This window comes from Saprolegnia parasitica (genome assembly GCF_000151545.1).
Source record: "Saprolegnia parasitica CBS 223.65 unplaced genomic scaffold supercont2.166, whole genome shotgun sequence".
NCBI classification, from domain to species: Eukaryota; Oomycota; class Saprolegniomycetes; order Saprolegniales; family Saprolegniaceae; genus Saprolegnia; species Saprolegnia parasitica.
In genome coordinates this window covers 13939-28975 of record NW_012156560.1, presented here as the reverse complement: position 1 = coordinate 28975, position 15037 = coordinate 13939, and the positions used below count along the sequence as shown (strand labels likewise).

The following is a 15037-nucleotide window of genomic DNA, read 5'->3' as shown; positions in this document are numbered from 1 at the left end:
TCGTGCATCTCGCCGGCTACTACCAGCCAGGCCCGCCGGAAGAGTCGGTCGGCGACCACGCCGAGGCCATCAACAAGCTCACGGTCGACGACCTCCAGGAGCTCATCCAGAAGGCCGCCGCCCGCATCGCCCACAACGACGAGCTCGCGGGCGAGCCGCACGTGTCGAAGAAGCGCCCGCGTCAGCCCCAGGCCGAGGTGCGTTGCATGTCCAACTTATGTGCATGTTGCATGTGTGCATGTGTTCCCCATTTGCAAATTACCCCCGATCAGCGTTGTGTCCTTGTGGCACGATGCTGCGGTTGGTCGGGGGTCCAGACCATCTGGGATAGTACCTGTAGCGCCGTCATGAGTTTTTCATGCTGCTACGTCGCGCGGTCCTTAAGGCTGGTTTCGGCTTTCCCATTCACGGGATTGCAAAAGGCTTTTGGTCTTTCCTATCGAATTCATACGAGTCATAACCACGCTACATCTCTCTCCTCCATATCTAGATCTATATATGTAGTTGGAATAGTGATGGCTCAATTCTGTATGCGATTAGGAACCCACGGCCCAGGACGACGACGACGACGAGGCTTCGGACGCCGAGACGACGCCGACCAAGAAGCTTTCGCCGACCAAGCCCGTGGTGGCCGCCACCAACGAGCCCAAGCCCAACGGCGACGCGTTCAAGTCGAAGAAAAAGAAGCACAAGAGCAAGAAGAAGGTGGTGCTGTCGACGCCCAACTAAACGCTTATCCAACAACTTATTTACTATTTTACCACACTCGACTGCTTTGCTTTGCCGGTGTTGACGCATTTGAAATCTACGACGCGCAAAACGTATCCGTGGGGCCATCGACGAGGACCGGGTGAGGTAGATGCATGCCGTCGTCGTCGTGCTTCCGTGCCAGGGTGGGCACCTGACGCTCCGTTGATCGCAGCAGCATGGAGCCGAAGAGCTTACTCGTGGCGTCGATGCGACCAAGGCGCTCCTCGACCGTGTGGCCTCGCGTCGTGGCACACAATGTCGCGCGCGTCGACGGCCACAACCACGAGGCACCATCGCACGCCGATCGGTAGCAGCAGCACGTACCGGTGATCGTAGTCGAACCAGTTCTTACTCTTGCGCAACCTCGGCGCTGGCTGATCGCAGACGTTGGAGGTACTCACGTGAGACGTCGGGCTTGCCGTTTGGCGGAGAGCGCCGCGACCGAACGCAGCCACAGTCTACGATCAAAGTAATACAATCCGGTTCTAGACCAAAAGGCGACACGGTCGTAGGCAATGAAATGTCGTGGAGCGGAGTGATGGATGACGGCGTCAGTACTCGTATGCGATCAAGGAGACGATTGTCGTATACCGATGGTCTGCAGCCGGGCTCGAGCGCGTCGACAGTGCTACCGTGGGCTCCTTGGTGCATGGCGCCTCTTGTCCTTGACATCGCCGCCTTGACATGGCGACGACGAGGTTGCATTTCGCTAGCGCTTGATTGACGACATCCTATCTCCAAACGGTTCACGACGTGCAAGATAGGATCGACACTGTACGCTTGCGAGGCGGAGTCGTGGTTGGATCACCCTGACCCGTCACTGGCTCGAGGGCTTTTGAATCGTTTTTAAATTCGCTGTGGTGTACGCTGCTCAGGGTTCGGGTTGCAACGATCTGTACTAGGACGAGGTACAGTCGTTATTCGAGGTTCCAACAGAGCAGCAGCGTACTACGATCCGGTGCCTTTTCTTCTCGTGGAGGCGACGGCCCAGCAAGGATCGATGCGGTGGCGACAAGATAATTCGAGTGGCTTCATGACGCTTCGGGTGCTGCACCTCCACCGCAATAGTCTTCAAGACCACCACGCAATTGCTCTAGCCAAGAAGTTGCCGGCTCGGAGCCTCACGGTGCTCGATGTCTCTCTCAACTACATTGAAAACGCCGGCATCGAGGCGCTTGCCAGCGTGCTGCCGCACCTCCCGACGCTTCAGCGCCTCGACGTGAGCCACAACGCGTACGACACGATCGCGCATGCGGCCCTGGAACGCGCGCGGCTGCCGACACTGAGACTGCAGGGCAGTGCTGACTTTTTTTAAAACAACCACGGAGCAGCTGTAAGTAGGGTTGGGTGTAGGGCTAGGGGAATAAACCAACAAGCACACTGCGATCCACATGCACAACTATTTATCTATCTGTTTATCTATCTATCCATTCCCAGCGTCTGACCAATGTCAATTACGGTGTGGGTTGCGGCCCACTCTAAAGTGGCGTACTGTCTTGATCTCTTAACGTGTGCAATTGTTTACCGGTTTACAGTATGTTGACAACGGGTACCACATAGAGATTGTCAATCACAACTCGTCTTTCGTCGGTGTTTCGACCGGGAAGGCAATCGACTGCGAGAGGCCGTCGGCCTGCGCGAGGCGATGTGTGCGGAGTTCGTTGCCGTCCATGTCCTTGAGCGTCCACTCGTGGCCGTCGTACGACTTGAAGAACGCTTGGCTGTGGGCTGCGATCTCCTGCATGCGCGTCGTTGACCAGTAGAGCTCGATGGGCACGTCGAGGTTGTTGTAGAACGTCACGTCAATCTTGGTCCCGTCAAGCCCGTACCGACGCCGGTTCCATACCCAAAGGTTCGCCGCCCTAAGCCGCGAATGAGCTCCTGGAATCGCGAGAGAGCCCTCTACCATTTCGTGCCATCGAGGACAGGGCACCCGCCGTGCTCCGACATCGGGTCTAGCTCGCCGTTGCCCTTTTGGCTGTAAAACAAGACGGCGTGCGTCTTGCGCGGATACGACGCCAGCCTACGCGGTCCATGAGCTCTTCGCCAAGAGACGGTGCGCGTACTTGGTGTGGCACTGCATGGCCATCTTGGCTTCCCAGCTGCCCTTTTCAAAGATGCCGAGCTCGTCGTCGGTCGGGACTTGGGCGTGGGCAACGCCTTCCGGCATGTTGGTCAGCGGAAACACCGTCTGGCCACCGTGCGTGACGTTGCTCAAATACAGAAACACGGTCGCAAATCTACGTTGGCATCAGATATCCAGCGAGAAAGACGGCAGACAACAAGGTACCGGTTGGAGCCGCCGGTTTTCGGGTTCCAGTTCCAGTCGGGGCTCGTGTCGACACCAAAGTAGTCCGTGTGGGGAATGTACGCTTGCTTTTGCTGGTACCGCAGCAGCTGGAGACCGTCGGCCATGTCATCTACTCCCACATGAACGCTTTTTTCACGGAAAAAACGATAAAATTACCTTGGTAGTCGCCAATGCCGAGCAGGTCAAACGCACGCTTGTTGAGGCTCACGGCAATCTCCGACTCGGAGTCGAACGCGTTCTCGCTCGTACGCACCGTGGACGTCCTAGCATGACACGTGGGATTGGACTGAGAGCTAGAAGACAAGATGTACAGTTTCGCGCCGCTCTGGTGCCCGACAAACGACCGCTGGAGCTTGGAATGCTCGTTGTCAATCTCAAGGATACGCTTGACGAGGCCGTCGGCTTCGTCGTTGGTGAAGAAGTCGTGGATGAGAAACACTCGCGGCGACTCGTTGAAGGACTCGAGCACGATCGGCTTCTGCGTCGGGCTCTGCGTCGACTCGACCGAGACCGTGTGGCCCAGCTACGTGCCTCGGTTCATACATAGCGAGCGAGAGAGGCGGATGGGTACCTCGACAAACGGCCAGACAAAGAGCAGGCCTGGCGCCACGAGGTAGAGACGCTCGTTCTCTTCGATTTGGTCGATGGACTCGACGAGTTGCCCGCGACCATTGTACACGCGATCGGCGACAATGGTTTTGACCGACGCGTCGTCGAGCATACCATCGACAGGGACGAACGTCGAGAGATGCGTCGCGAGGTCGAGCCCAGATGTCGCCATGGCGGGCGTGACGTCGACAGCGACGCCGTCCACCGACTCGCCGTTGCGGTACACTGTGACGTGGACGGCGTGGGCGGCGAGCGCTAGCAGCAGCAGAAGCAGCGGTCGGAGGCCCATGCTTGAAATCGCCAAATGCGCCCGAAGACGACTCCGCGATGCAGCAGCAAACCGCACCTTCGCCGTTTCATCTCTTGATTTGTATGCATCTCGATAAAGTGCGTGACATAGATGCGGCGTGAGGAGATCCAGAGGACGGCTCTGCCGAGCTGGCGCGACATCCTCGCCGACGTACGCGGCAGTGCGCGAGCTGGGACCCTTGTCATTGCATTCTACCTGTCGTTCTCTAGCAGGTGCTAATGTACGTAGACCGATCCTTGACGTTGGCGCGGGTACAGAGCTACTAGTACCGTGTTTTACTGCTTATACCGGGACGCCATGTTTGCTGAACCATGCGGAAATGGTTCAAGTTTTTTCCACCATAATTTGATCGAGTCATATCATTTTTCCATACAATCGTGCGCATAAGATTTGACAAGAAATGCTTCTATTCACTCGTCACAGCTCAATCGTGCTGTCGTTAAAGCTCATCTCGTCGCTATGCAAGTTACATTGCATGAGCCTTTCAATGAGGTCTTGATCAACTTCTTCCTTGTCCTCCAAGACATCATCTGCACGTTCTTTGTTGACGAAATTGCAGCGCGTAAAGCCGTTGGTAGCGCCAGCGTAAGACCTGTTGGTCGTATCTTGAACTTCTTCTTCGTCTTGGTGCTCTTCGCATTGGCCTCGATCTTGGCGCGGTTCTTGGGTGAGGCCCAGTCGAGCACGAGATTCTTGGCGCTATGGCGCTTCGAGCTCGCGAGGCTGGGGAAGTAGCGATCGACAGTGCTACTGAGGTCGTTGGCCTCGTAGTAGAGCACCATCTCGTACTTGTCGGCGTACGAGTACTTCTGCCGCTTCTTGGGTTGGCTCGGGGCTTCACTCATTCAGCAATCCTGCCACCTCGTGTGCGTGGCCATCAAGCACCAATAAAATCTTACAGGTTTTTATCATCTTTGCAGGGTCATCCACTAGAAGAGGTAAACCTCTCACAATTGAAGATTCGACATTAATTCATGGAGAAAATTATCAGATCCTGTTATAAGCCGCGTCCCGGTATAAGCAGTAAAACACGGTAGAACGAATCGAACGTGCTGTTGTGGGTTGGACTATCGAACGACCCTATCCAGCGCCAATGCCATCATCTGCTGGTCGGCTAGTTGCTATTTGCACAGCACGTTTCTTGCAACCAAGGATGCAAGAAGCCCTCGATCAAAACAATTCCCTTGAAGAACACTCGCCTTGTACGAGGCTGCCGCGAATGACACCCCACGACCACCTCCTCTCTGCACCCATTGCGATAAGAATCAAGACGATGACAACAATAGATCTTATCCGCGTATCTTGGCTTCAACCCGAGCGAGGACGTCCTGGCCCAAGGTCACGTCGGTGTCCGAGGTGGCGTCGGCCACAAAGCGCCGCAGCAGCACCGCGTAGTTGACGAGGAGGTTTGGAAACTTCTTGCCGAGTGGCCACAATTCGACGGCGGCGGCAATCCCTTGCACATGACTGCGCGTCGTCCCGGCCGTTGCGCATCTCTGCATCCAGTGGCGCGCCTCGCCTTCCAGCAGCGCCTCGAGCACACTGTCGTAGCGCGCATCCGACGCACAGAGCGCCTTGACGCCGTCCTTGAGGAGCCGGAGGTCGACGCCGCCCATGCTGGCAAAGTCCAGCGCTTGGACGGACGAGAGGCACTGTGTGAGCATCTCGGCATGGATCGGGCGGCTCTCGGGCGCCAAGAGAGTCACAAGTCGCCGCAAGTTCTGGAGCTGGGTCGGCGAGCAGACGTTGAGGTGTGGAAGGTACCGCCGGAGATGCTCTTGGACGAGCGCCATCGCGGCTTCGTGCAGCGCGTCGTCCTCTAAAAGCGAGCTCCAACGCATGTCTTGAAAGGTGCGCGACGACGTCCACGGCTGCCACGTCGCTAACTCGACGCGAATGTACGGACAAACGAGCTGCGCGAGGGCCAAGTCACCGTACGCAGCCGCGTACATGCCAGCGTCGGCGGTCTTCCACGCCGCAAAGCGCTCCAACACATGCTGCAAGTCGCTGTAGTCGTCGTCGACGTCGGCCCAGATCGCGTCGCTCATGCCGAGCATGCGCTTGTCCTGGGGCACGAGGGCCTCGATCGATGAGATTGAATCGAGCTTTGCACGCAAGCAAAAGCAGAGCGTCGAGAGATACTCCCACATGTCTTGCGCAACGTCGAATGTCTGCGCGTCCTTCTCGAGCTGGCTCTCGAGATCACGGATCGCAGAGGATGCTTGGGCCGCGTCGACGGATGCACGCATGCGGTCGCGGTCCCGGAGGTCCACGCGCTCCGTGAGCGCCTCGTGCGTCGCCTCGAGCGACAGAAGAAGCGACCCGAACGACTGGAAGCTCAGGTCGCGCTGCTGCAAGACGGGCGACGCTGCCGGGATCGGAAGCCCGGCGCGCCGCAGCTGCTCGTTCTCCCACCGCGCGTCGGTGCCGTCGTCGTCGTCGTTGGCCATGTCGACGTCGTCGGGCTCCGAGAGCGACGCTTCTTCCACGGGTGGCGGCGCGCGACGCCGGTCGGTCATGGGAATAAAGCTCTCTGGCACAAATGGCGCGTCCGGCGGTGGCGACGCAGGCAGCTCGGTCGGCCTCTCCACGACGACCGGCGCTTCGTCGTCGATCGCCGGCGCTTCGTGGGTCGTGGGCGCGGCCGTCGATGCATAGTTTTGCTGCGCCAGGAGCTCGGCGAGCTTCTCGCGCGAGTACTCGCCCGCGCCCGAGGTCGATGCGCGCTCGGTCTCGACCGGCGCGTCCACACGCGCAATCTTGCCTTTGCGAACGCGAAACTCGGGCGCATCTTCGTCATCCAGATCGATGGCCACGGCCCGCTTCTTGGTCGTGGTCGTGCCCAGCGGCTTCTTGTGCTTCTTCTGGAGGCGCAAGCGGATGGCCTCGACGCTGTCGTCTGCACCGGCGTCCATCGCATCAGGCGCCGCCTCAGCTACTGGCAGCAGGTCGGCCACAGCCTCGTCATCAGCGTCAACCTGGCGCTTGCCTTGGGTCTTCTTGGCCCCCTTCCGGCTGCGGAACATTGCGCTGGCCCTGGCACCAACTTAAATTGGTTGCGTGTGTTCAGACATCTCAAAATAAATTCTCGTGTAGTCATACAAAGACCAAGGTTTGGCAGATTTTATTTTAAGTGGGTGCTGCCGACAACCCGATGTAGCAAAAGGTCATTTCTTTGCTGCTTGCAGCCATTTAATTGCCCATTTTTAGCTTGCAGAGCTCAACGTGCTCTATTACGATTCTACCTACGATCAATACACTTGTACTATCTTCCAAGACAAAGCGTCCATAATGATCCAATACAGGCTTAGGGAATATACTTGTGGAGGTCCCAGCTCCGCGTCCTGTACGATGGCCCATACAAGTGCGTCAAGTACGCGTCGACGTTGACGGGGCAGCGGGCGCGGACCGACTCGAAGTCGCAGGGCGTGAGCGGGTAGATCCAATCTTGCGGTACAGCAAAGTGCTTGGGCCGGCCTTCGCAGGCCACGCACTCGTGCCAGCAGCTTGATGCGACGGGACCGAGGAGCGCCGTGCCATTCTCGCTGAGCGACGGCAAGAAGACAAAAATGTCGAGGTAGAGACCCGACGCCTTGTCAATGAACCGGCCGGGCAGCGCGTCGTCGCGCGTTTTTGACGGATACAACGTGCTGTTGACGATCTCGAGCTGGTAGCGCTCGGGAAAAGCCAGTGGCGTCGCGACAAGCGTCTCAAACGCCGCAACGCTCATGCCCACGTCGAGGTCCATGTCGTTCGGGTTGAGTGCGCCCGTGCGGATGGCGCCGAGGAGCGTCCCGCTGTCGAGCCAGTACTCGATGCCATGCGCCGTCAGCGTCGTTGTAAAGGTCTGCGCCAGTCCCCGCAGCATGCCGTCGATCTCGGCTTGGTCAAAGCATTCGTTGGGCCGCCGGTACTTGACTTCGCGGTGGCTATCGCGGATGAGGACGCACAGCTTGGTCGTCCAAATCGCATGGACGCAGGCGACTGCGATCGCAATGAGGAGGATGCTGACGACACATAGCGCGACCTTCTCGCAGAGCGTCGCCTCGACGTCGAGCGGGTGCACCTGCGGCTTGGCGCGTGTGTAGCCGTCGACGATGTCGAGCAGCGCCGCGTCATCACGCACGTCGTCGTCGGTGTCGTCGTCCAGGTCGTCGACGCTGCGCCGTGGTCGCTGGATCATGCTGAGGACTGGGTTTTCGGTCGGCCAATGGCCTTGCAGGATGGCATGGATACTGAAATCAAGTCATTTCCAGTACTTTTTATATCCAATTGCGCCAAAGCGCTCCATTTTGCATTTGACACGACAAGTTCAAAATGTCGATGACATCGTCCCGCCCGCTCGGCGTCTCGCTGCGCTACTTCCACCACCTCATCGAGGGCTGCGGCGGTCGCAAGAAGCTTGAGGGTCTCACGACGTCCCAAGTCTGCTTCGATCACGTCGTGCCAATGACCAAGTCCACCGAGCTCTCGCTCGTCGACCACCTCGCCAACGATGCGACCACGCGCCATTTCGTGTCTGAAGCGAATTGGTATGTCTCGCACGCATGGAGCTATCTCTTCTTGGAGACGGTCGACAGCCTCGACACCTTCTTCGCCGGCCAAGGCCTTGCTGACGAAGCGGTCCTGTGGTTTTGCGTCTTCAACAACAACCAGCACCACGCGCACTCGTACCCGTTCGAGTACTGGTCGTCGACGTTCAAGACGCAGCTTGCAGCCATCGGCAACGTGGTCATGATCATGCACCCGTGGAACGACCCGATCGTCCTCCGGCGGAGCTGGTGCGTCTTTGAGGTGTACGTGGCCGTCACGATGCAGGCGCGGTTCGAGATGGCCATGGCGCCCGGTCAATTGGAGCTCCTCATCCAAGATATGCTTCGCCCAACAGCGCTCGACGATATGCTGGGGACAATCAAGAGCGAGGCGTCCGAGACAACCGTTCCAAGTGATCGCGACGGTATCTTTGAGCTCATTCGCGCCGAGACATCGTTCACGGCCGTCGACCGACTCATCTTTTCGACCATCTCAGACTGGATGAAGCGGAGCCTGACGGCGCAGATCGCATCGGGCCTCTCGCCGCTTGATACAGCCCACCGGCACCTCTGTCTGGCCAACATTCACGCGACCGAGGTCGATTATCCTGCCGTCTTATCCGCTGCGGGCCAGGCTCGCAGCCTCTTCGAATCGAACGACGTGCGCGATGTCCACTACGCACACGCCATGACGTGGTTAGGTTGCGCGTCTTTTCAGGTCGGCGAGCCAGAGCCCACGTGGCGCACGATCTTCAAGGACATCTTGGCCATCGACGGCCTTGATCCCATGACCGTCTGCTACGCTCGCAACGGCTACGCCTGCACGCTGCAGGAAGCCAAATACGTTGTGGAGGCTCGTGCACTCTGTATGAAGACGTACGCCATGGCGCTGACGGACCTCGGAGCTGTCCACACGTCAACGATTGCAACCATGTCGATCCTCGGCTCGTCCAGCTATAATCTCTGCGACTATGACCAAGCGATCACGTGGTTCCTCAAGTGCTTGGACGCGCAACTCTCGCTGCTCGGGACGGACCACCCAAGCACGGTGTACACGCGCGACTACCTCGCAATGATCTGCTTCAACCGCGGCCAGCTCGTCGAGGCCAAGGCTCTCTTTCAAGAGACGAGCGATGTGCAGGAGCGCATTTACGGTCCATTGCACTTCAACACTACCGCTGCATCGATCAACCTTGGCTCCGTGCACCGGTTCCTTGGCGACTACGCAGCGGCCGAGGCGCTCTGGCTTCCGCTCTGGCACCGATTTCAGAAGAGCCCACCAGCGCCATCCCTTTACATCACCTTGCTCTTTCTGCTCGCGATGCTCTACTGGTCCAAGGGCGACTACGTCCTCGGGAAGCAGTACATGCTCGACACCTTGGCGTGGTGTCTGGAACATTTGCCGCCGGGCGACGCCGACACGAGCCAAGGTGCCGCAGCGTTCTACCGGTTCCTCCTCGACCCAACCTTTGCGGCCCACAACCCCACAAGCGACGAGGCGTGGGCCAAGGTCGTCGCCTTCTTCGCCAAGAACGAGCTCGAGACCGAAGTGTGGCAGGACGAAATCTGCTACGGCTGCAGCCAGTCGATGCAAGGTCTTTGGTTCGAGTGCGCCAAGTGCCCCGCCTTTGCCTATCATTTCTGCGCCAACTGCTTGCGTCAAGGCAAGTCTTCGACGTTCTGCGAGCACGACACCAGCAGCTTCAACTGCTATGTGCCACCGCGCCGGTACCTTCTCGAGCAAGCGCTGGTCACCCGTGCCACCGATGAAGACGCAGCGGCCTTGTGGTGCGACTACCAGACGTACTGCATTACGAACAACGTCCCGGCCGACGAGCAAGCGCCCTTTGCCAGCTTCGAGCCGATCGCAACGCGCTCGTGGCACCCGATGATTTAGCTCAGTGTCTCCATCAATACAGTCATAAGCCCAAAAGACGAACAAACTCTGCTTATGCTGGCTGCGGGAAGTATGTCCCCTTGCTCCGAGGTACTATACGATCGCGGAGCAACTTGGCGGGGTTCGACAAAAGTGCGTGAATCTAGACAGCACATTTACCAAGAGTATATGCTAAACTCTTAACACCCAGCGGTTCCATCCTGCAATTTTTGGCCGAGCACATGTACCGCCAAGCGCCGCCGCCAGCGGTCCAGGCGTTCCCACACGACGTCCATGGCGAGATGGCGCGGGTAGACGACGCCTACCATGCTCTTCCTCGTCATCATAGGAATGTGCTAGATGCGGGAGGCGATTGCGCGCCTTACGCAGGAGAAGGGCCAGGCCGAGGAGATGGTCGGGCTCCTCAATATCAAGCTCGACGCGTACAACGAGGAGCTCTTTGACGCCAAGTCGAACGTCGCAGTGATCGAGGCCGAAGCCAACTACCGCTGCCAGCAGAACGAGCTCGCGACTGCGCAAAAGGTCGCCAGCCTCACGTCCCAGGTCGCGTTCCTGCGCGAGCAGATTGCGACCTCGGAGCGCGCCCACACGCGTCTTCGCAAGGAGCTCGAGAGCGTACGCATTGAAGTCCTCATCACGATCCTCATGCACTCGTCTAGGCCCAGACGTCAATGCTTGTCGAGCAAAAGCGACTGGCCGCCGAGAAGAAGCTCCTCGAGACCAAGAAGCGCCAGCTCCACGAGATGAGCAGCTCCCAAGCAGTGCCATCGTCCCAGGTTGCTTCGCAGCGACCGTTCTACCCGTCGCAGCAGCTGCGAACTCCGCCGCCCCGGCCGCAGTCGCCGGTGGTTGCCCCTCGATCCACGGCCACGATTGCGATCCAGACCGAGGCAATACCCACCACGAGTCTCAGCCAGGAGAATGCGGAGCTCGTCCACAATCTGCTTCAAGGCGCCGCGCTCCTGACGCTGCTCAACCACGTCTCGTCGTCGGACCTCGATGGGCCCGAGGCAGAGACACTGCCGCATCCCGACGCGCCTCGGGACTCGGAGTTTAGCCAGCTCATGCAGCCCTTCTCCCAGTGGTTCCCGCCGCCGCCGTCGCCGACCGTCGTCAAGCTAGCGCCTCTCGCGCTCGCCCAGCAGCTCTACACGACGCTGTCCCAGCTGCTGGCGGGTGAAAGCACGAGCGTCCACTTGATTCCGCTCTTGACCGACTACTTGCTCGCGGATATTGTACGTGGATCTACGTTCTCGCGATCGCATGGCCATCATTGCGTGCATGACTAGGAGCATTCGGTGCTCACAAGCGCCTTGCAAGTCCTCTTTGGTCTTCTGCATGCCAGCACGCGCGTTCGGGCAGCGCTACGCGACCCACCATCAGGATTATCGACCCAAAGCAGCATCTCTCGCATCATGCTGCGTGGCAAGCCGCTGGCACCGACAGCACCCGAGACCGCTCGCACCGACTTGGACATGGCGACGGTCCGAACCAAGTGCATGCACGCGCTCACGCGTGTTCTCAAGCACCACGTCCATCAGCCCGCTGTGCTGGAACATGGCCTTGGTACGTCGTTGTCTCGTCGCAGGCGAGAGGTTGATGCTGCTTTCGTGCTTAGCGGTCGTAGCACTCTGGATCCAAATCTCGCGGCAAGGGGCCGAGACCTTGCTGCCCGTGCTGCAGGACATTGTCGGGAGCCCCAAATCGACGAGCCACGTCCAAGTCCGCGCGCTGAGTCTGCTCATGCAGCTGCTCCAGACGGAAAACCTCTTTCAGATCTGGCGCCGCCAGAAACAATGGCTGCCGCTGCTATTGCTCAAGAGCCCAGTCAAGCTCGGTGCGCTGCATGTGACCGTGCAGTTGGCTCTCCTTCAGTTTGTCGACTTTATCATCATGACGTACGGGCTCCCGGGGGCAACATGCATCCTGAGCCACCAGCCCGACGAAGCGTCGATCGTCCAGCCCATCGTTCGGCTCATGGAGACGGCCATTGGTCGCCTACACGGTAGTTCTTGCCTCGTCTCGATTATGGAGATTTCAAGTGGTGTCTGCGTAGACGAAGCCGACGCGGCCCTGCATTTACAGCTGCTGCGTGCTGGCTTCCAGCTCATTAGTGCCTTGGAGCAGTACGTGGAGCTGAAAAGCCAAGTGCGGGAGCCCAAGCAGCAAGCTGCGCTCTATAACATTCTGCATTACGTCCAGCGCGAGCTGCCGCGGGATGCTGTGACTGCCATGGCGCTCATCAGCGTGTTGCAGACGCCTGCCATCTCGTAACTCACCACATGTGGCGTGACCTCCAGAGCGCAGACTTTTATCTATGACACGGCATCGTCCTTTGCTCGTCCTCTCGATTTCTCTTGGTTGTGTACAGTAGTGTCTTTAGCGTCTGCTCGGAGGTTCGGGGGCTGGTTTCGGGGGTGTCGCCACACGGACGACGCACCGATTCGTTCAACTGGCGTGCTTCATCCTAGGACAAAGTACTTTATTGAGTACATCAACCAACTTATGGACGCACTGCAGTGTGATGTGCATAGTGTCATTGTCACCGTTGCCCGAATTGATCGCTCGAATGCACAAGCCGTTTATATAAACCGAAATGCGGCTCCACGCTGGATTGTCCGCTATGAAATACATACAACGGTCTCGGTTACGCAGAGGCAAACTCGAGCAAGATGCGCATCGCCGAGCTCCTGTCGCTGGCCGTCATCGCTTCCACGAGCCTCGCCGCCGCCGACGAGGTCTGCAACCTCATTCTGGCCAAGTCGCTCTCCTTCTGCTCCATGGTACGCGGTCTGTTGGTGCATCGGCAGCTGCGATCCATCCCACTCAGGTCGACTACGTGGCCGTCACTGGCGCCGACGACTTAACAGGCGCCGCCGCCGACGCTGATGCTGCCACCTACTATGCGAGCGTCGAAAAGGTTTGATATACAAGCGCGCGATGGCACGTTTATGTACTCGGTCGGTAGATCCTCGACCGCTTTGGCTGCAGCACCAAGTACAGTCTGTACAACTGCGACGACTGCCGGGATGCGTACAAGTACTGGGTCTGCGCCGTGCAGTTCCAGCGCTGCGGCGGCAGCGGCCAGTCGGCGACAGCCATTTGCCCAAGCGTCGCCAATGGCTGCGACCCATTCCGGACGCGGGTATTAGAAGCCTCTCGCCTCGTGAAAGGGCCCATGCTCGGCTAGACCTGCCTCTCGATCTGCGAAGACGTGATCCGAAAGTGCCCATATGTGCTCAACTTCGCCTGCCCGGCCGAAGACACGGAGTACTTTTCGTCCGACTTGGCCAACTGCAACCGATTGGTACCTGTCCGGCTGTACCAAGTACACAATATTGTCTTGTAAACGTAGGACCGGACGAGAAACCCCGACAACCCGGACCTCGGATGGCCCGGCACGTTTGCTTCGAGCTAGGACAACTCTATATCAAAGAACGACGGGTGTCTTAAATAAGGGGTGGAGCACTAGCACGCTACGACGTGGGCTGCGATCGCCATGCACTCTTGGTAGAGCACGAAGAGGACATGCAAGCTCTGCTTGAGCTGGCCCGGGTAGACTGGAATGTCGAGGAGCCCGCAGATGACGCGGATCCGGTCTTCGAGCGACACGTGCAGCTCGGCCGTGGAAAAGTTGGTCAAATAGGGCTCGACTTGGGGCGGCCAGAGCTCAAGCAGCGTGTCGATTGATGGCATCGGCTTGGTGTAGACGACGTGCGGCGGTGGCTGCGACGTGTGCACGACGGCGACGCTTGCGATCCATGCCGAAATGCGCTCGGGTACCAAATGGGCGTCCTCGATCGCATGCACCGGCATCTCGATCGCGCGGCGGGAGTCGCCCAATGAGGTCTTGGCGTCGGCTTGCAGCAGGAGCTGGAGCTCTACGTGCATCCCTTACGTCTTTCGATCGCGATGGCACACGAGACACTACCAGCGGGGTTGGACTGCGTCGCACTGGGCTCGGCGAGAAGATGCACACCGAGCTCGATCGGCGATGGGTCGAGAAGGAGTACGTCCGGTCGAAGCAGACTCGTCGTGTCGAAGGGAAACCCAATGCTCGGCAAGTACGCAGGCACAAAGGGCTCGAGGTACAGAGGCAAGTCGATCACATCCGGTCGAAAGACGTCGACCAACTACGTGGACCCAAGAGAGTCTCCAAGACCGTCCTTCATCTGATAGATCGTACCTCGAGCAGGGATTGAATCTCAGGGGGCAACGCGAGCGTATCGTCATCGTCATCGTCGTCGTCATTGTCGTCGTCATTGTCATTGTCATAAGTCGTCCGATCGTCGTCTTCCTGAGCTGCGCTGGTCGCATCCTCCCTCTCCAAGTCGTCATAGAACGCCCGCGTCATCTCTTTGGACGGGCTCTCAATCTTGGGCAGCGGCGCGTCGAGCACCGTCCGACAACTCGCGTCAACGGGCATCGGTGCCGTGGATGACGGCGGCGTGTCACTTACGGGGCGTCACCGCGACAGAAAGGCGTCGTTTGAACGCTCGGCGGTTGCTTTTGCTGCCGCTCTTGGCTGCGCAGCGTCGACCGTGCCCTTGGTGCTGGCCTTGTCTTGCTCGGTACTCGTCTTCTTCCTCGGACCGAGGATGACGCGTCGTCGTCGTCCGTGTGGTTGA

The 15037-nt window shown here is 58.8% G+C and overlaps 9 protein-coding genes across 9 annotated transcripts in view; 4 read left to right on the top strand and 5 right to left on the bottom strand.

Moving 5' to 3' along the window:
* Positions 1 to 729, top strand: part of SPRG_21556 (hypothetical protein) — a gene marked incomplete at both ends in the record, with an annotated part of 1267 nt that extends 538 nt beyond the window's left edge. The window contains 2 exons of the mRNA XM_012354540.1: positions 27 to 197; positions 541 to 729. Coding sequence (XP_012209930.1) covers positions 27 to 197; positions 541 to 729 — 360 coding nt within the window. The remainder of the gene's footprint in view (positions 1 to 26; positions 198 to 540) is intronic.
* Positions 730 to 1750: 1021 nt separating this feature from the next.
* On the top strand, positions 1751 to 2065 carry SPRG_15465 (hypothetical protein; the record flags this gene model as incomplete). Its single annotated transcript, XM_012354531.1, has 1 exon — positions 1751 to 2065. One exon carries the CDS (start codon positions 1751 to 1753, stop codon positions 2063 to 2065), a length of 315 nt encoding a protein of 104 aa, XP_012209921.1.
* A 168-nt stretch (positions 2066 to 2233) lies between these two features.
* On the bottom strand, positions 2234 to 3967 carry SPRG_15464 (hypothetical protein). The gene is made up of 7 exons (XM_012354530.1): positions 3633 to 3967; positions 3373 to 3584; positions 3218 to 3324; positions 3041 to 3170; positions 2817 to 2990; positions 2657 to 2773; positions 2234 to 2612 (listed from the first exon to the last, which is right to left on the bottom strand). Exons 1-7 carry the CDS (start codon positions 3957 to 3959, stop codon positions 2321 to 2323), a joined length of 1359 nt encoding a protein of 452 aa, XP_012209920.1. The 5' UTR covers positions 3960 to 3967; the 3' UTR covers positions 2234 to 2320.
* Positions 3968 to 4397: 430 nt separating this feature from the next.
* SPRG_15463 (hypothetical protein) lies at positions 4398 to 4825 on the bottom strand (the record flags this gene model as incomplete). Its single annotated transcript, XM_012354529.1, has 2 exons — positions 4398 to 4437; positions 4593 to 4825. 2 exons carry the CDS (start codon positions 4823 to 4825, stop codon positions 4398 to 4400), a joined length of 273 nt encoding a protein of 90 aa, XP_012209919.1.
* Positions 4826 to 5269: 444 nt separating this feature from the next.
* On the bottom strand, positions 5270 to 7021 carry SPRG_15462 (hypothetical protein; the record flags this gene model as incomplete). Its single annotated transcript, XM_012354528.1, has 1 exon — positions 5270 to 7021. The coding sequence occupies exon 1, from the start codon at positions 7004 to 7006 to the stop codon at positions 5270 to 5272; it is 1737 nt and encodes a 578-aa protein (XP_012209918.1). The 5' UTR covers positions 7007 to 7021.
* A 266-nt stretch (positions 7022 to 7287) lies between these two features.
* On the bottom strand, positions 7288 to 8163 carry SPRG_15461 (hypothetical protein; the record flags this gene model as incomplete). The annotated part of the gene is made up of 1 exon (XM_012354527.1): positions 7288 to 8163. The coding sequence occupies one exon, from the start codon at positions 8161 to 8163 to the stop codon at positions 7288 to 7290; it is 876 nt and encodes a 291-aa protein (XP_012209917.1).
* A 2467-nt stretch (positions 8164 to 10630) lies between these two features.
* Positions 10631 to 12752, top strand: SPRG_15460 (hypothetical protein; the record flags this gene model as incomplete). The annotated part of the gene is made up of 5 exons (XM_012354526.1): positions 10631 to 10699; positions 10749 to 11024; positions 11069 to 11644; positions 11699 to 11975; positions 12037 to 12752. The coding sequence occupies 5 exons, from the start codon at positions 10631 to 10633 to the stop codon at positions 12681 to 12683; spliced, it is 1845 nt and encodes a 614-aa protein (XP_012209916.1). The 3' UTR covers positions 12684 to 12752.
* A 301-nt stretch (positions 12753 to 13053) lies between these two features.
* SPRG_15459 (hypothetical protein) lies at positions 13054 to 13827 on the top strand (the record flags this gene model as incomplete). Its single annotated transcript, XM_012354525.1, has 5 exons — positions 13054 to 13192; positions 13240 to 13329; positions 13378 to 13554; positions 13600 to 13716; positions 13765 to 13827. Exons 1-5 carry the CDS (start codon positions 13082 to 13084, stop codon positions 13825 to 13827), a joined length of 558 nt encoding a protein of 185 aa, XP_012209915.1. The 5' UTR covers positions 13054 to 13081.
* A 50-nt stretch (positions 13828 to 13877) lies between these two features.
* On the bottom strand, positions 13878 to 14835 carry SPRG_15458 (hypothetical protein; the record flags this gene model as incomplete). The annotated part of the gene is made up of 3 exons (XM_012354524.1): positions 13878 to 14290; positions 14341 to 14542; positions 14596 to 14835. 3 exons carry the CDS (start codon positions 14833 to 14835, stop codon positions 13878 to 13880), a joined length of 855 nt encoding a protein of 284 aa, XP_012209914.1.
* Positions 14836 to 15037: the final 202 nt, after the last annotated feature.

Coding starts and splice junctions, on each gene's coding strand:
- SPRG_15464 (XM_012354530.1), bottom strand. CDS start 3,959: ATGGGCCTCCGACCGCTGCTTCTGCTGCTGCTAGCGCTCGCCGCCCAC. Junction 3,325..3,372: donor CACCAGAGCGGCGCGAAACT/GTACATCTTGTC, acceptor GTGTCATGCTAG/GACGTCCACGGTGCGTACGA. Junction 3,171..3,217: donor CGGCATTGGCGACTACCAAG/GTAATTTTATCG, acceptor ATGTGGGAGTAG/ATGACATGGCCGACGGTCTC.